This window comes from Meleagris gallopavo, chromosome 21 (genome assembly GCF_905368555.1).
Source record: "Meleagris gallopavo chromosome 21, MGAL_WU_HG_1.1, whole genome shotgun sequence".
Taxonomy (NCBI): Eukaryota; Metazoa; Chordata; class Aves; order Galliformes; family Phasianidae; genus Meleagris; species Meleagris gallopavo.
In genome coordinates this window covers 8,527-27,548 of record NC_139424.1, presented here as the reverse complement: position 1 = coordinate 27,548, position 19,022 = coordinate 8,527, and the positions used below count along the sequence as shown (strand labels likewise).

Below are 19,022 nucleotides of genomic sequence, written 5' to 3'. Positions count from 1 at the left end.
GACTCCCTCTTTCTTGGCCTCCATGCCTCAGTTTGGCCTCAAGACTACTAAACTGCAAGGCTTCTTGGCCTCCCTCCAGGCTGTTTTACCTTAAGGCCTCTAAGCCTCCTGGGCAACCTCTAGCCTCTAGGACAGCCTGCAGGCATCTGTGCCTCCAGGCATGTTCTCCATTACACCTCTAAGCCTTCCTTTGTACCTTAAATACTCATGGACTCGTGGTCTCTTTTTTGGCCTCTTTCTGTGCATCAGGGCCTCAAAACCTCAGTGCTTCCAGCCCAGCCCATGGGTATCTTGGCTCTAGGCCTACCCTTAAGCCTCAAGGATTTTAGGCTTCACACAACCGTTAAGGCCTCTGAGCCTCCTTGGCCTCTAAAATTCTAGGCCCTCTATGCCTCCTTCTGGGCCTTTTGTACTCTAGATCTCTAGGCCTCTTGGCCAGCCTCCAGCTCTTTAGAAATCTATGCCTAAAAGCTTCCCTCCTGGCTGCTAAGCCTCTAAGCCCTAAGGCCTAAATTCTGGCCTTGAGGCCTCTGGTACTCTTGGCTGGCATCCTGGCCTCCCGTTGGGTCTCTTGAGCTACGGCAGTAGAGGCTGAAACTTCCCACCAATGCTCCATTTTGTGTTGTTGCTGTGTGACAGCTGGCAGCAGAGGGGCAGTCTGACAGAACTGCACTGAAGTGCAGATGGAGCAAAGGGGTGTAATCGAATTCCTCTGTGAGGAAAAAATTGTACCCACTGACATTCATTGATGCTTGCTGAATGTTGATGGAGACTAGCAAACGGCTGTGAACACAGTGAGGGTTGGGTGGTGCATTTCACCAGTGGGACAGTGACATGACAGACATGCCATGTTCCGGAGAGCCGTGCAGAGCTGTCACACCACAAAATGAAGAGCGCGTGGATCAGCACATCTATGCAAATTGGCTAATGGTGGTGACTATGTTGCTTTATTAAATAGCGTTATTGTACTATTTGTATCTGGTGTCGTTTCCACGAAAATACCCAGGAGGTATTACTTTTGGAGAAACCTACATAAAATTGTGTTACATAGATGCTACACTCTGCCCTATATTTCCCAGTTTTTCCCACAGCACCCACTGTGTCCAACAGAGCCACCTCTGCCCTATAAGCTCTGTCCCATAACCCCCACAGCTTTGCCCTGTAAGCTATGCCCCATAAACTTCTGCTTTGCCTATAAGCTATGGGTTCTGTGGGTCCCTGTGGAGCTCTACAGTACACACCATAGCCACCACTTCCCGCTGCAGACAGGTGGACATGGATGGGGCTATTTCTGACCTCCTTATCACCCGGCCCCGCCTCTGCCTCTTTATCCCCTCTTTGTCCTTGGCAAGTGACAAATTCCTGGGGTGGTGCCACAGGGGTGGTCCATTCCCACAGTCTGTCAGAGGCAGAACCCACACGACCCATAGAAAACCACAAGAACATCACAGAGAGTAAGAACCACAGGGAGCCAAAGGGAACAAATAGAGACCCATATGGGAGCAATAATGACACACTGTCACACAGACCTGCAGGGACCCATAGAAGTGCATAGGGAAACATACTGTCCCTTAGCAACCCATAGTGCCCCAGTTGCGTTGAGGTTCACTCACCATGAATCAAGATGCACGGCATTGTGGGATAGCCTGAGTGGCCATCTCACACTGTTGGCCACCCTCCATCTCCCGTGGCTCCCACACAAACCCCATTGCGCTACCCACACTGAGCCCTACCCCACACCAAGCCCTGCCCCACACATGCAGCTGCTGCTGCTCAACAATTTTTATTGGCTAAAAGCAGGAGAGTTGAGAGATCCAAAAGGAATTGGTCAGAGGTCGGGGCTGGAAGGCAGAGCATCTGGAGCTTTCATTCCTCATTGAGTCCCTTCTATTGGGAGAGAAGATGGAGGGAGGTGATGAGGCACAAAGGGACAGATATGGGGTGAAGCTGGGGCAGGGATCTGGGACAGGAACCCACCTTCGCGCCAATGTCACGGCTCCGTGCCCGCAGCTTGTTAACCTGGGACTCAGCCATGTCAGCACGTTCCTCTGCCTCATCCAGCTCGTGCTGTACCTTGCGGAACTTGGCCAGGTTGGAGTTGGCCTGTTCTTCCTGTGGGGTGAGGCAGTGGCCATCTTGGCAGCTGTCTCGTCCATCCACTGGTCCAAAAATCCATCCAGCCATCCACCCATCCACCCAGGCTTTTTCTATCTACCCAGCAATCCTTCATCTACTCTTTCTCACCCATCCATCTTCTTTCTCCCTCAGTCCCATCATCCTTGCAGCCATCTCAGCATCATTCTGTCCATCCACACTTCCCCATTCTCTGTCCCAACCCAGCCATCCATCTCTACTCTTCCATTTATCCGTCTTCTCAACCATCTCTTTCTCCATTTTTTTCACCTATATCTTCATCCAATATCTCCATCCATCAATCAACCAGTTTCTCCATTTCTACATTTTCTCCATCCTTTCTAATTTCTCCATGCATTCTCCTCCAATTTCTCCATCCATCAGTCAATTTCTCAAATTTCTCTGCTTTCTACAGTTTCTCCACCTAGTTCTCCACCCAATACATCTGCCCATTCATCCATTTCTCCAGCCATTCATCAATTATTTTTTCTAGTTTTTCCAATTTCTCCATCTATTTCTCCATTTTTCCTAATTTTTCCCTTCCGTTTTCCTCTTCCTCCCCACTGAACTCACCGCTTCCTCTGCCTGCCTCTTATAGGCCTTCACCTTCAGCTGCAGCTTGTCCACCAGGTCCTGCAGCCTCACCATGTTCTTCCGGTCCTCCTCTGTCTGGGGGGAGGGGGAACACCAAGATGGGAAACGGTTGGTCCAGGTCCCACAGCCCCTCATAGATCTCCATGCTTTAGGTAACCATGGTGGCAGTTAGAAGTGGAGATTATTTAGAGATGTTCTTGTGAGAGGTGTGTACCCCTTAAAGCTTGTAGGACATTGGACATAGAGGCAGCAGATGGCCATGGTCATCAGTGTCCACTGGCCACGATATTCTAGGTCACCCATGTCCCTGTGACCACCAGGTCTATGCTTTAAGTCATCCCTGCCCCTACAGCTAACAGGTCAACCATGTCCTAGGTCACTCATCCCCATTACTACCAGGTCAACCATGCTGTAGAGCATGCATTTCCCTAAAGTCAACAGGTCAACCACATTCCAGGTCATGCAGCATCTATGCGAACATAGAGTGGGTGACGTTCTAGGTCATCCATGCCTTTATGACCACCAGCTCTGCTGTGATGTCCCACCTGGTAGCTGAGCTCCTTGACACGCCGCTCTGACTTGCGGAGTCCCTTGATGCTCTCAGCGTTCCGCTTCTGCTCAGCCTCCAGCTCATTCTCCAGCTCCCGCACCCGAACCTCCAACTTCTGCAGCTGCTTCTTGCCTCCCTTGAGGGCCAACTGCTCAGCCTCGTCCAGCCTCAGCTGAAGGTCCTTGACAGTCTGCTCCATGTTCTTCTTCATCCTCTCTAAGTGGGCACTTGTGTCCTGCTCCTTCTTCAGCTCCTCCGCCATCATGGCCGCCTAGGCAAGGGAAATGAGACACTAAGGAGGGCATGGAGAGATGGAGGAATGCAGGGAGTCCCATTGGTCCACTGATCCCATTGGTAGGAGAATGATTGAGGGTGTCCTTGGTCCCTCAACCAAGTCCAGCACAACACTCACATCAGTGATGGCCTTCTTGGCTTTCTCCTCGGCATTCCGGCACTCCTGGATGGCTTCTTCCACCTCTGTCTGCAGCTGGGAGATGTCAGCCTCCATCTTCTTCTTCTGGTTGATGAGGCTGGTGTTCTGGAAGAGAGGAGCATGAAAGTCACCGCCTCTCTCCAATGGGATATTTTAGGAGATGCAAGGCTGAGTCTTCATCAAAGTGTCCTCACCTGGGAGTGGAGAAGTTGGACCCGCTCACTGGCCTCAATCAGTTCCTGCTCAGCCAATTTGCGAGCCCGCTCGCTCTGCTCCACCATAGCCCTCAGCTCCTCCAGCTCTGATTGGAGGAGGTTGTTCCTCCGCTCCACAATGGCAATGTTCTCTTTCAGGTCCTCATTAGCTCGTACAGCATCATCCAGCTGTAATTGGGTGTCCTGCAAGGCAATGTGGTGGGAGGAGCACGAGTAGGGAGGTGGGAATTGGATGAACACACACCCAACAACCATCTTGTGCCACTCAACAGCCACCTAAGGATCACCCAATGGCCACCCAATAGATACCCAGTTGGCACTCAGTGGCCACCAAACAAGCATACAGTGGCCTCCCATGGCTACCCAAGGGTCACTGGATAGCCACCCAATGGCCACTCAACAGCTACCCAATAGGGAATCAATGGCTACCTAACAGCCACTCAACAGGCATCCAACAGCTACACTGGGCTTTCCAATGACCACCCAGCAGGCAAGCCAAATTCCAACCAATGGCTGTCCATCAGCTAGCAAATGCCCACTCATTAGCAACCCCTCAAAGGCCAGTTAGTGTTACCTAATGGCATCTTAGTTTCCACCCAATGGACAGCCAACAGCTACCTAATGGACATCCATCAGCCAGTAAATGAATATCTAACAGGCACCCAATGGCCACTGAATGGGCACTCAATGGTCACACAATAGCTTCCTTATGGCCACTCACTGGCCACCCATCAGCCAGCTGATGGTCACCCAATGGCAACCTAAAACCAATCATACTGGCACCCAATAGCAAACTTGTGCCACCTAATGTCCAAATGACGATCTTGGCCCATTAATTCCTGATGGGTCAGCAGTCCTATGGGTACCTTGAGATAGCCCTGCAGTGCCTTGACTTGCTTCTGGGCCTCAGCTGCTGTACGGTTGGCATGGCTCAGCTGGATCTCCATCTCATTGAGGTCACCCTCCATCTTCTTCTTCAGCCTCAGGGCTTCATTTCGGCTTCGTGTCTCAGCATCCAGTGAGGTCTGCAGTGAGTCCACCACCCGCAGGTGGTTGCGTTTGGCTTGCTCCATCTCCTCATCCTTCTCAGCAAGCTTGCGTTCATAGTCAGCCTTCACTTGATTAAACTCTAGCTGGGCCCTCAGGATCTTCCCCTCTTCATGCTCGAGAGATGCCTACGGAGGACCGGAAAACACTGGTGGCCATAGAGGACACCAGAAGGACAAATGGAGATATATGGGGCAGGTGGGTATAGAGCTTGGCTCACCTCTGCCTCCTCCAATGCTGCTTGCAGCTCCAGCTTCTCAGCATCCAGTTGCTTCCGGACTTTCTCCAGCTCATGAATGGATTTTTGGCTGGCTCCCAGCTGCTCTGTGAGGTCCGAGATCTCCTCTGCATGGATGAGAATCCATCAGATCATGTAGAAATGGATAACATTGGAGTGGCCAGGTGGATGCCATGGTCTCACCTTGGAGGTTCTTATTCTCCCTCTTGAAGGTCTCCAGGTGCTCCAGTGATTCCTCGTAGGCATTCTTCAGCTTGAAGAGCTCAGTGCTGAGGGACCTAGCCTCCTTCTGTGATGCCTCCAGCTCTGTTTGTGACTCCTCGAACTTCTGCTTCCATTCTGACAAGATCTATGGGGACACCAGCAAGACACTGCTTGTAACCTCTTCCTCCATGGAGAACCTTCTCCTTCTCTGAACCCTTACCACATTCTGGTGCCCTGACCTTGTCAAAGTTCCTCTGCTTCTTGTCCAGAGCAGCAGCCGCTGCATTTGACCTCTCTACATCCGCCATCAAGTCCTCAATCTCATTCTGCAGCCGGTGCTTGGTCTTCTCCAAGGAGGAGCACTTGGCATTGACCGCCTCCACAGCCTCCTCAGCTTCCTGAAGTCGTTGTGCCAGCTTCTTCCTACCAGATGGATGGACACAACCCCCACATGGCCTTTCTGGACTCCTTGAAGAGCCTCTATGTCCATGGAAGATGACTCACTTGGCCTCCTCCAGCTCCTCAGTGCGTTGGATGGCATCTGTCTCGTACTTGGTCCTCCACTGGGCCACCTCAGAGTTGGCCTTGGAGAGAGCACGCTGGAGCTCAGCCTTGGCCTCCATCTCCTCCTCGTATTGCTCCCGCAGCAGGTCGCAGTCATGCTGGGCTGATTGGAGGGCATGGGCCAATGCGTTCTTGGCCTGGGGCAAGGAGAAGATGGAGCTATGTTAACTGGGAACAGCTTGAGGTCCTTCAACTCAGAAAGTGTTCGTGTTCATCAGCTTAAATCAATCAGGTATTCCTTAGACCAATTGAACCCAAACAAACTCAACCCAACCTAACTTAACCTCCTTGACTCCAGCCAACTCAACTGAGCTCCTCCATCCCATTCCTCACTCCTAACGTCATGGTGTCTCATACCCTAAACCTCCAGCCCTACCAACCTCTCCAACAAGGCCGTACCTTGGCCTCCTCCTCCAGCTGCCTCTTGAGGTCCTCCAGCTGCTGAGTGTAGGTGAGTTTCCCTCGCATCAGCTGGTTGATGAAAGCTTCCTTCTCTTCCAGCTGCCTTGAGAGCTCGCCTAAGGGGCACAAAGAGGGGTAGTTGATCATTGCTTAAGAGACCCCCAGAGCCACCTCACACTCCCCAAGGCCAGCAGTTGGGTGAGAGGTGAGTGAGGCACTCACTATTCTCTGTCTGGAGCTTGGCTCGCTGGGTGCTGAGGTCAGTGACAGTGCGCTGAGCCTCTTCCAACTTGCTGCGGTGTTCATTCATCTGGTCCTCCATGGTGCGGCACATCTTTTCCAGGTTGGCCTAGGGGAAGGAATGGAAGGGAGATGCAAGGGAATATGGGAAGCGTTTAAGAAGAGCTGTCCCATCTAGCTTCATCTTGGTCTTTGCAGTTGAGGCCCGTCTCCTACCTTGGCCTTGATGAGCTGCTCTGTGTTGGAGCTGACATCATCCAGCTCCAGCTTGAGCTCACTCTTCTCCTTCTCCAGCTTCTGCTTGACACGCTGCAGGTTGTCAAGCTGCTCACTCAGCTCAGCCACACTGTCAGCATGCTTCTTGCGCAGTGCAGCAGCCGTGGCCTCATGCTGCAATGTGGCCTCCTCCAGGTCCCTCCGCAGCTTCTGGAATTCAGCTTCCCGCTTCTTGTTAAGCTCAAGCTGCACTGAAGTGGCACCACCTGCCTCCTCCAGCCGCTCACTGGTCTCCTCCAGTTCCTGCAACAGCTCTGAGCGCAGCTTCTCCACCTTAGCCCGGCCCATCCGCTCTGCCTCTAGTTCCTCCTCCAGCTCCTCAATCCGTGCCTGTAGCCCATGGACAGGTAGAACATCACAGGGATTCTCTTGGCCCAACTCTTCTACTCAGCCAGTTGGAGCCTCTTCAACCCAACTCAACCAGTTGCATATTCTTCAAATCCAATCTGATGGAGAGTCTTGAATCCAACCCAACTCCATCCAACTGAACTCAACCCAACTCAGTGGAGATTCTTCAACCCAATCCACCCAATTGGAGACACCTCTACCAGACCAATTCAACCCAACCCAACAGAGCTCAACACAACCAAGTGGAGACTCTTCAACTCCACCTCAGCCTGACCTGAAGCTCTTTCAGCTTCTTTTGGAGCTGAGCAGCAATCGCTTGCTCATCCTCAATTCGAGCATTGAGCGTGTTGAGTTCAAAGTCTTTCCTGGAATAGAAGAAACACCAATCATAGCCCCAGGTTCTCAGAGAAGAGCAGGATTATGGGTAAGAGACAAGGGGATGGAAGAGGTGGTGGGCAGTTCCCTACTTTTTCAGCCTCTCCTCCAGCTGCTGCTTGTCATTCTCCAGGTCCATAACACTCTCCTGAGCTAGCTTCAAGTCACCTTCCAGCTTCCTCTTGGCTCGTTCCAGGTCCATCCGTATCTTTTTCTCCTGTTCCAGTGAGCTCTCCAGCTGCAAACAATGCAGAGATCTCCATCAGCTGACAAAAAACCCACACTAAAGGATGTTTTCTGACAGGAGAAACAGGACTCACGTCATCCACTTGCTGTTCCAGCTTCACTTTGGCTTTCGCCAAAGTGTTGACCTTGTCTTCCTCAGCCTGCAGGTCATCCAGGGCTTGCTGGTGAGACTCCTGCAGGGTCTTCTTCTCTTTGGTCAGCTTGGTGATGTTCTCGTCCAGCCCGGCCATCTCCTCTGTAAGGTTCTTGACCTGCACGGTGAGAAACATCAGGCCTCCATCATGATGCCAAAGGTAGGGCAGAGACAGGAAGAAGCTGTTCTTACTCATGGTCAAGCTGAATCTAAGGTGATTCAGCCAGCCCAGCCAATCACTCTTGGTTCTTCTCAACCCAACCCAGCCACCCTTGGGTCTTCTCAATCCAATCAAACCCCTCTTGGAGTTTCTCTACCCCCACTTCACCTTGTTCTCTGTGGCATGTTTCTCCTTCTCCACTTTGGCCAAAGACAGCTCCAGGTCATCAATGTCCTTCTTAAGCTCTGAACACTCGTCCTCAAGCTTCCTTTTCTTGGCTGTCAGCTCGGCATTCATCTCTTCTTCTTCCTCTAGCCTCTCTGTCATCTCCTTCACTTTGGCCTCCAGCTGGATCTTGTTCTTGATCAGCTGATCACAGCGCTCCTCAGCATCAGCGAGATTGTCTTGTTCCTATGAAGGGGACAAATTGGTAGGACCAGGAAGGAAGGGAGAAGGGAATCTGTGGAGTTGGGACATCTCCATCACGCACGGCCTGCACTTGCAACTGGAGGTCATTCTTCTCCTGCAGCATGGAAACCATCTTCTCCTCCAGTTCCTTCCGACGTGCCTCTGACTTCTCCAAGGCTTCCTTCAGATGCCCAAATTCCTCCTTCATTGTCTGCATCAAGGCACAGGAGACCAATAGCAATAGCAAATGGTTCCACCACTCATTAGCCCCACCCTAACCATGTCCTTGGTGGCCCACACCATGATGGTTTTGTGATGCCCTCCCACCTGCATCTCCTTCTCAGTCTCAGCGCTCTTCAGCAGGGGCTTGATCTTGAAGTAGAGCTTCATCCATGGCCAGTTCTTCACCCCCATGAAGGCCCGGATGTTCCACTGGATTACCAAGAGTGCATCCCTATGATGGGGACACTCAGATGATGCCACCACCCAAGTCCTACATAGTGGAGCTGGGTCACATGGGAGCTCCATCCCTGGTAGGAGGACCTATCCTCATCTCACCGGCGCTCCAGAATCTTCTTGAACTCAATGCGCATGAGCTGGCCCCGGGCTTGAGCTTGGATGCGGGTGATGATGAGGGAGAGGCGCTCATCCCGCATCTCCTCCAACAGCCCCAGCAGCCCAGCCTTGAAAAAGACCTTGGAAGAGGAAGGAGGTGGTTGAGAAGAGGATGGAGCAGAAGACAGGTGGAATGGGTGGGATTGGGGTGGATGGAAGGGCTGGAGATTGAATTGGATGGGAGAGCTGCCTGGAAGGGTTGGTGGATGGGCTGGATGGAAAGAAGGCTGGGGAGGACGGAAGGGTCAGTGATTGGGTTTGGACGGGAGGACTAAAAGTTAATTTTGGTTGGAATAAAGGGTTGTCAGATGAGTTGGATGGAAATGTCAATGGTTGTGTTAGGTTAGATGTGGAAGAGATGTGGAGATTGGATCGAAGGACTGGACATTGCATTGAATGGAAGGGCTGGACATTAGATAGGATGGAAGGATTGAAAGTCAGTTTTGGTTTTGATTGGAGCAAAGGATCAGTAGTTGGGATGGGTAGAAAGGTCAGAGGTTGGGTTGGGTTAGATGGAAGAGTTGGATATTGGGTTGGATGGATGAAGTGTTGGTTGCCAGAAGGACAGAAGACAGACTGATGATTTGATGTATGGATGGGTGTATGGCGGATGTACGGTGCAGGACCATAAGCAGACACACGGATGGTGGCACCGTGGAGAACCAAGACCTGCCACCTCACCTTGGTGTGCCCAAATTTGTACTGGTTATGGTCAATGTCAAGGGACCCCAGGAGCTTCTCAGCACCCTTGCGGCTGTCAATGAATTGCCCCTCAGGGATGGCTGTGGGGTTCAGGATGCGGTACCTAGGTAGGGCAGGAAGAGAGAACCCAAATGAGCTCAAAGCCCATCCCCACATCCCCAACACCACTGTCATGCTATCTCCACCGTTGGCGGAAGTCCCCATAGAGGATGCGGTTGGGAAAACCCTTGCGGCAGATGCGGATGCCCTCTAGCACCCCATTGCATCGGAGCTGGTGCATCACCAAGGGGTTGTCCATCACACCTGTCAGGTAGGGGGGTAAAAATGGGTCAGCCTTTAGCCATACCCACTGTCACAACCTCTCTAGTCTCCACCCCCTCACCCGGCTCCTTCCTCTCATTAGGGATGAGGCAACGGACAAAGTGAGGATGGGTTGTCTTGAGGTTGGCCATCAGCTTGTTGAGGTTCTCCTGGAGGAGGTGAGAAGAGATTGAAACCAACGGGCCACAGGTCTGCCCCATAGCCTGTCCTCTAAATGGGGCACTCACCCGGTGCAGGGCTGAGACGGTCTGGAAGGAGGAACCTTTCTTCTTGGCTCCTTTCCCCTTTCCACTGTCACCACCTGGGAAAAGGAGAAGGGGTAAGGTAAGCAGGGAGAGAACTGCCAGAAGTAGATCTTCCCCATCCATCATCCAACCATCTCCATCCATCCTCTTACCAGTATCTGCCCCAGCATAGTTGGAGAAGAGACTGGCCAATAACTTGAGGGCTGACTTTTGATAGAGCCCCACTACTGTCTCATTGAGGGGATCCTTGTTCTTCTCCAACCAACCGATGATATTGTAGTCCACTGTGCCCGCGTAGTGGATGAGTGAGAAGTGGGCTTCTGCCTTTCCTTTGACATTCCTGGGTTTCCCAAAATTGGCTGATTTGCCCAAGTGGTTGTCAAACAGTTTGGCCTTGAAGGTCATGTCTGAAGCTTTGGGGAACATGCACTCCTCCTCCAGGATGGACATGATCCCCATGGGCTACCAACGAGAGGACCTCATTGGCCATGGAGTACACCAAGCACCACCCAACTGATCACTTTTGGAGTCCCTGGCAAGCTCCAAGTGGAAAAGCATCCCAAAATGCCCTGGGAGAGGCAGTACCTTCTCGATGAGATCAATGCAGGCCTGGAGGTCCATGCCAAAATCAATGAACTCCCACTCAATGCCCTCCTTCTTGTACTCTTCCTGTTCCAGCACAAACATGTGGTGGTTGAAGAACTGCTGCAGCTTCTCATTGGTGAAGTTAATACAGAGCTGCTCAAAGCTGTTGAACTGGGGAGAGAAAAGACAGTCAATGTGGTCTATGTAACACCCAATGTGTGACCCAATGGGTCATCAGAAAACCCAAGGGGGTCAATGAAGTGCTCAGTAGGACCAGTGGAGTTAATTACAGACCCATTATGGTTAACATAACAACCACAGGATCAATAGAATGAATTGAAGACCCATCAAAGTCAACAGGAAACCCAACAATGTCAATGTAATGCCCAATGGGGAGGTCAAGTCACCACTCAGTGGGAGTAAACACAGCACCCAGCAGCACCACGTTCCCACTGAAGTTCAATGTGACTCTTAAGGACGTCGATCCTATGCCCAGCTGCATCATCCCAACACCCAAAAGCACCCATGGTGCTCTCCTACAGTCTCACATCGAAGATCTCAAAGCCAGCAATATCCAGGACACCGATGAAGTATTGACGAGGCTGTTTGGTCTCCAGTGAGTTGTTGATCCTGACCACCATCCAGTTGAACATTTTCTCATAGACGGCCTTGGCCAGAGCCCCAATGGAGTAGTATACTTGCTGGACGCTCTGTCCCTTGGTGACATACTCATTGCCCACTTTCACCCGGGGATGGCACAGCCCCTTGAGGAGGTCAGCTGAGTTCAGCCCCATCAGGTAAGCCGACTTGTCAGCATCTTCCCATCAAGGAGAAGAGAACATCAGTCAGGCCCCGCCTCCTCCACATCTTTGAGGGAGCTGGGGGACCCCAAACTATGTCATCCCACGAACCTTCGGTGCCGTCTGGTTCTGCCTGCTCCTCCCGTTGCTTCTGCTTGAACTTCATATTGCCGAAGTGCATGATGGCGCCCGTCAGCTTGTAAACACCAGCTTTCTCCTCAGCAGTGAAGCCCAGGACATCGAAAGCACTCTGTAGGGTGAACAGAGGGAGTCAGAGAGGGCCTGATGTCCCCCCAGCACTGTGCTGAGGGCACAGACATCATGTGGCCACCAGCTGTGTGTCTGTCTGTCCCGCTCTTCTTATTTGTTAGAGAGTCTCATCTACCCATGATGTATTTAACCATCTAAAATGTCATTCATCCATCTAAAGACTCATCCGTCCACCATAGACTCATCCATCCATGCATTCATCCATTTAAAGATTCAACCATCCATCTAAAGAATCATTCATCCATTTCAGGGCCTCAACAACACATGGTTTCCTTCATCTGATGATCCAATCATTCATCAATTGATTCATCCAACCACGGTCTCCTCCATCTGAGGACTCCTCCATCTGCTTACATCAGTTGCCAACAGTTCTTCTGAGTCATCAATGGAGGCCACGGTCACCTCTCCTTGGGAGACGTAACTGTAGTCATAAGGGTTGTTGGTGATAAGCAGCATCTCTGCTCAGTGGTGGGGCAGGAAAGAGGGAAAAAGACACAAAATAACCCAAACGGTCCTCAATTGCCTCAAAAAATGAGTAGAGAAAGAGAGGATGGAAGAAGACCGAACTCACCCAGAAGCTCAGGCTTCTTGTTGGAGAGGATCTGGTAGAAGATGTGGTAGTTCCTCTCAGCCTTCAGCTGGAAGATGACTCGGGACTTCTCCAAGAGATCTGGGGAGGATGGAGAGAAGGTTTTGAGGTGGATGGGATGAGAAGATGGATAAGACAGATGGAAGGTTGGCATGATGGCTCAAAGATGCATCCCCAAAGCCACTCACAGGTCTCGATATCGGCTGATGCCAACTTCCCAGTAGCCCCAAAGTGGATTCGGATGAACTTCCCCTATGAGAACAACAGCATGAGATTTCTCTGCCCCATAGATTCCCAACCTTGTGCCATAGAACCCACCAACATCCCCACCACTCACAAATCGTGAAGAGTTGTCATTGCGGACAGTCTTGGCGTTGCCGAAGGCCTCCAAGGCAGGGTTAGCCTGGATGATTTGATCCTCCAGAGTCCCCTGGTGGTCAGTGGAGATCAGTGGAAGGGAACAAGCAGCTCCACAAGTGTGGCATGCTAAGAGAGTATGACCACAGGACCCACCTTGCTGCTATTTGCTACCTCCTTTTTGCGGTCACCAATGGCGGCAATGCTGGCAAAGTATTGGATGACCCGCTTTGTGTTAACAGTCTTCCCCGCTCCGGATTCTCCACTGAAGCCATGGGGCAGTGGTGAGATGTGTGGGGCACTATAGTGCAGTGCTGCCCTCCCACCCCTCCAGCACCATGGGGCTGGGACTTACGTGATGAGGATGGACTGGTTCTCACGATCTGCAGGGAGCAGACACAAGAGATGGTAGAGTCACTAACATGAAGACCAGGCTTTAGCTCTGGGTCCATTTTTTGGTGATGAAATTTGCCAGTTTGAGGTCCCTACCTGTCAGCATGTTCTGGTATGCATTATCCGAGATGGAGAAGATATGGGGTGGGACCTCAGTCCGCTTCTTGCCCCGGTAGGCAGCCACCACCTCAGCATTGTAGACCGGAAGCCACTTGTATGGGTTGACAGTGACACAAAAGAGCCCTGAGTAGGTCTGGAGAAGGGGACATGGGACAGGATCATGAAATGTCATCCCATTAGAAGGGGTTCTTGGTGACTCTATGAGTCTGAGAGGGGACCTCATAGTTCTAGGTGGCCCATACAGTCTGTAAATAGGTTGTCCCAGTTTTAGGTGGCCCAAGGGATCTTGAGATCTTGCTTCTAGGTGTACCAAAGGGTCTCAAGATGGAACATTCCAATTCTAGGATGCCCAAGTAATCTTGAGATAGGAAGTCCCATTTCTATGTGGCCCAAAAGGTCTGGAAATCTCAGTTCTAGTTGTTCCAAGGGGAGAGAGGATGTGACATTCCAGTTCTGGTTGACAGAACAGGCCTGTAAACTTTGTTTGTAGGTGTCCCAAAGGGTCTAGACACAGGACATCTCAATTCTAGATGGTCTTGTGTTCTTGACATCTTAATTCTAGGTAATCCAAGGACTCTGGAAATGCCCTGTCCCAATTCTAGATGACACAAAGGGTCTTGAAATTTCCATTTAGTTGCTACAAGGGGAATAAAGACAGGACATCCCTGTTCTAGGTGGCCTAATGGGATCTGGAAATCACAGTTCTAGGTATCTAAAGAGGTCTTGAAATGGGACATTTAGAGGATTGGAGCACTTCCCCTACAAAGACAGGCTGAGGGAGCTGGGCTTGTTCAGCCTGGAGAAAAGAAGGTGCGGGGTGACCTCATTGCAGCCTTCAGTACCTAAAGGGAGCCTACAAACAGGAGGGGAATCAACTCTTTGAAAGGGTAGATAACAGCAGGACAAGGGGAAATGGTTTTAAGTTGAGGGAGGGAAGATTTAGGTTGGATGTCAGGGGGAAGTTCTCTACAGAGAGAGTGGTGAAGTGCTGGAACAGCTGCCCAGAGAGGCTGTGGATGCCCCATCCATCCCTGGAGGTGCTCAAGGCCAGGTTGGATGGGGCCCTGGGCAGCCTGGGCTGCTATGAAATATGGAGGTTGGTGGCCCTGCCTGTGGCAGGGAGGTTGGAGATTCATGATCCTTGAGGTCCCTTTCAACCTGGGCCATTCTGTGATTCTGTGACATCCCAATTCTAGGTGGTCTTAAGATCTTGGTTCTAGGTATCCCAAGTAGTCTGTAAATGGGTTGTCCCAGTACTAGGTGGCTTAATGGGAGCTGGAAATCACAGTTTGAGGTGACCCAATGGGACTGGTTCTAGGTGGTCCAAAGTGTTTGAGATGGGATGTGCCTATTCTAGGTGGCCCAATGGGACTGGAGATGGGCCATTCCAGTTCTAGGGGACCAAAGAACTCTGGAGGAAAACCACCACACACTAGGTGCCTCAAATCCTATGGGCTCAAGGTGACCACCCAGATCTTCATGGAGAAACCACAATGCTCCTGCATCATTATAGGCTGTGGGGCCACCTTACAGATTTGGGGCTGCTCTATAGGCTATGGGGTCACCCCTTCAGCTGTGGGTCCACCACAGGGGCTGCTGGGAAGGCTCACATAGATCATCCAGGAAGCATAGCGCTCCTTGAGATTGTAGAGAACGGCGGGCTCATGAAGGAACGTCAGCATGGCCATGTCCTCAATGCGGTCAAATTTTGGGGGGTTCTGGGGGTGCACGTTGGCCTCAGGCACTGTCAGGGTCTGCAGAAAGATCCCAAGAATGCCCCAAATGCAACTTTTTCAAGTCAAAATCCCAAGTTTAACTTTTCCACCCCAGATCTCACCAAATTCCCTCCTTTCAGCCCCAAATCCCCTCAAATTCAGCTTTGTCACATTAAGGTATCCCCCAAAATCACACTTTTTTTATTCACTCCACTACATCATATTTGCCATTTTCAGTGTCCCCTAAGATAGTTTTTTCACCCCAAGCCCCACCAAATCCTTTACTTTTTTTTGCCTCAAATTCCAAAACTATATCTTTAAGCCTCAAATCTCCCAAATCAATCCTTTCCACCCAAATCCACCACTAAGGCTTTCTTCTCCAAATTGCCCAAGCTGAACTTTTACCCAAATCTCTCCTTTTCATCCCAAACCCCCACAGTAACCCTTTCTCTTCCATCACCCTCTATTGACCCCACCCCACTGACCCCACTCCATTTACCCCATTTACTACTATTGATCCTCACCGACCCCACCCCACTGACTCCACCCCGCTGAATCCCACTGACCCTCACTGACTCACCTCCATTGATCCCACCCCATTGACTTCCACTGACCAAACTGAATCAACTTGCACTGACACCATTGACCAGCTCCACTGATCCCCACCGACCCCACCTCATGAACCCCCGCCCCCACGATCCCATCTCTCACCTCCCCCGTCTCCGTGGTGACGGTGACCCCGTTCCCTGCCCGGGCAGTGATGCGGCCACGGACAAACTCAAGCTGGGGGTGGGGCACGAAGCAGAGCCCTCGAGTGTCACCTGGTGGGCTTGGACGGGACCCCTCGGGGGCACGCAGGAAGGGGGCAGCCACACCCAGCGCTGCCTCCATCTGTCGGTATGGTGACAGTGATGTCATCACAGTGACAGCATCACGGTGACATCGTCACGGCGACACAGTGACCCACAGGGATACACGGGCTCCATAGAAATGCATGGGCCCCATAGAGATAAGGGGTGCCTCACAGACATGCATGAGCCCCTCACACGCAGACTGTCCCATAGATATCTGTGAGACCCATAGAAATGAGCTGTGACCCATAGACATGCATAGTGCCCCACAGAAATGTATGGGCCCCATAGACATCCATGAGACCCACAGCAATGGGCAGGGCCTCATTGACGGGCAGGGCCACATTGAAAGAGCCCCATAGCAATGTATGAGCTCCATAGCAATGCACAGTGCCCCATAGCAAAATGATGCCCCGTCCTCCCCCCAGCATTCATATCACCCCATAGAGCCTTGTCCTGCCCCCAAAACGCTCCCCTGCCTCATACCGTTCCCATGCCCCATAGTGGCCCCTTGCCCTATTGTGTCCCCCAGCCCCACATCAGCCCTGTACCTTCAGTCTCTGGCTCTGACACAGGAAACAGGAACAGATCTGTAGCGCTGGGGGAGAAAGACTGTTACCCACAGCTCCTCCCTGCACCCCATAGATCCCCACATCCTCCTGCCCCATGGATTTCCACATCCTCCCACATCTCCCTGCTCCATAGATTCCCATATCCCCTTGTCCCATGGATACCCACATCCTCCCATATTCCAATACTCATAGGTCTCCACACACCTCATAGCCCATAACCCCATATCCCTCACATCCATGGCCCATAGAGCTCCACAGCCCTATGGGGTAGCTCACAGCCCCCTTTGTGACCCACAAAGCTCCCCACATCCCACATATCTCCCTGCTGCCCTGTAGATCCCAATGTGCTCCCCATCTCTCCCCATCTCCCCACCTCCGCCTGCCCCACACCAAGCCTGCTGCTGCCCCACGGCTTTTATGAGTTTTCCCCCGCCCCACCCCGCCCCCTTCTGTCTCCCCTAAAAAATTCCTGGAGGAGGGGGAGGGATGGAGGGGGGGGAGCCTGCCCCACAGCTCCCGACAGAGCCCATAAGGAATCCAGGCACCATGCTCTGTCCCAGAGAACACACTCTGCCCAATAGTTCCTATTCTATCCCACAGAACTCCCTCTGCCCCACAGCTCTCCTTCTCTCACATAGAACTGCCTCTGCCCCATAGATTCCATCCTTCTCTACAAAACCCCCTCTGCTCCACAGCTCCCGTTGTGCCCTGTCAATCCCATTCTGCCCCATATTCCCACACTGTGCCCCACAGCTGTGCCTTATAAGCCCTGCCCCATAAGCTTCTGCTCTACCTATAAGCTCTGCTCCACAGAATCTTATCTGCCCCATAGGCTCTGCCCCACTACGTCCACCCTGTGCCCAAAGCCTAGACCCACAGGCCCTGCCCCATAGAACCTGCTGCAAGCCCTACAAGAGACACAGGGGACCCCACAGGCTCTGCCTCTTAGCTCTCACTCTAGGTGTGTATGGGACCCCATGGGGCTCTATGGGGAGCAATGGGGTTCTAAGGGTCCCTGTGGATCTCTGGAACGCACCATGTCTGCCACTTCTCACTGCTGACAGGGGGGCAGGGATGGGGCTATTTTTGGCCTCCTTATCGCCCAGCCCCACCTCCGCTTCTTTGTCTCCTCTTTGTCCTTGGCAAGTGACAAATTCCTGGGGGTGGGGCCACGGTGGTTGCCAGTGGGGGGTGGGGACCCACAAGACCCATAGGGAACCAAAGAGACCCATAGAGACACATAGGGACCAACAGGGGACCTATAGGGATGCATAGTGACCTGTAGCACTCTATAGTGCTACACTATAGGTGCATAGTGTACACTATAGGTGCCAGTTGAGGTTCACATGAGGCCACTCAAACGGCACTGCAAGATAGCCCAGGAGGCGATCTGGTGCTCTTGACCACATTCAGTCTCCTGTGGCTCCCACCACAACCCCACTGCGCCATGGGGCAACATCACACAAAGCCCTGCCCCACACCAAGCCCTTCCCCACACCATGCTTTACCCCATACATGCAGCTGCTGCTTCTTGAAGATATTTATTGATTGAAATCAGGGAACTTTGGGGGATACAAAAGGTATTGGACAGAGGTCAGGGCTTGGGCTATGTTGGCACATTCCTCTGCCTCATCCAGCTTGTGCTGTACCTTGCAGAACTTGGCCAGGTTGGAGTTGGCCTGCTCTTCCTGTGGGGTGAGGCAGTGGCCATCTTGGCAGCTGTCTCGTCCATCCACTGGTCCAAAAATCCATCCAGCCATCCACCCATCCACCCAGGCTTTTTCTATCTACCCAGCAATCCTTCATCTACTCTTTCTCACCCATCCATCTTCTTTCTCCCTCAGTCCCATCATCCTTGCAGCCATCTCAGCATCATTCTGTCCATCCACGCTTCCCCATTCTCTGTCCCAACCCAGCCATCCATCTCTACTCTTCCATTTATCCGTCTTCTCAACCATCTCTTTCTCCAATTTTTCCACCTGAATCTTCATCCAATATCTCCCTCCATCAATCAGTTTCTCAAATTTCTCTGCTTTCTACAATTTCTCCACCTAGTTTTCCACCTATCCATCACTTTTTTTCTAGTTTTTCCAATTTCTCCACCCTTTTCTCCATTTTCCCCATTCTCTTCAGTTTATCCCTTCACATTTTCCCCTTCCTACCCCCTCCTCACCCTAAAGTTTGGCCTTGAAGATCATGTCTGAAGCTTTGGGGAACATGCACTCCTCCTCCAGGATGGACATGATCCCTATGGGCTGCTGAGAGGAAAACCTTGTTGCCCAGAGAGGACACCAAGCACCATCCAAGTGACCACTTTTGAG

At 51.9% G+C, this 19,022-nt stretch overlaps 1 protein-coding gene across 1 annotated transcript; it reads right to left on the bottom strand.

Moving 5' to 3' along the window:
• Positions 1–1,767: 1,767 nt before the first annotated feature.
• Positions 1,768–16,806, bottom strand: LOC100549331 (myosin-7). Its single transcript, XM_019611889.3, has 39 exons — positions 16,681–16,806; positions 15,990–16,169; positions 15,174–15,317; positions 13,540–13,696; positions 13,406–13,433; positions 13,207–13,315; positions 13,031–13,123; positions 12,882–12,945; positions 12,676–12,774; positions 12,459–12,562; positions 11,946–12,084; positions 11,583–11,851; positions 11,035–11,205; positions 10,602–10,911; positions 10,432–10,505; positions 10,266–10,353; positions 10,069–10,186; positions 9,863–9,986; positions 9,125–9,261; positions 8,894–9,020; positions 8,649–8,777; positions 8,327–8,569; positions 7,940–8,116; positions 7,712–7,857; positions 7,519–7,609; positions 6,837–7,226; positions 6,603–6,729; positions 6,378–6,496; positions 5,919–6,115; positions 5,654–5,837; positions 5,394–5,559; positions 5,193–5,317; positions 4,792–5,100; positions 3,905–4,108; positions 3,690–3,815; positions 3,273–3,548; positions 2,707–2,802; positions 1,978–2,112; positions 1,768–1,887 (listed from the first exon to the last, which is right to left on the bottom strand). Exons 1-39 carry the CDS (start codon positions 16,795–16,797, stop codon positions 1,867–1,869), a joined length of 5,913 nt encoding a protein of 1,970 aa, XP_019467434.2. The 5' UTR covers positions 16,798–16,806; the 3' UTR covers positions 1,768–1,866.
• Between the last annotated feature and the right edge of the window lie 2,216 nt (positions 16,807–19,022).

What these genes read in the sequence shown, in the direction of transcription:
- LOC100549331 (XM_019611889.3), bottom strand. Translation starts at nt 16,797, where the DNA reads ATGGGGCAGGAGGATGTGGGGATCTATGGGGTGCAGGGAGGAGCTGTG. An exon ending in ATACCAGAACATGCTGACAG is followed by an intron (nt 13,434 to 13,539) that starts GTAGGGACCTCA and finishes TGCTCCCTGCAG; the next exon opens with ATCGTGAGAACCAGTCCATC. An exon ending in TCCAACTTCTCCACTCCCAG is followed by an intron (nt 3,816 to 3,904) that starts GTGAGGACACTT and finishes CCTCTCTTCCAG; the next exon opens with AACACCAGCCTCATCAACCA.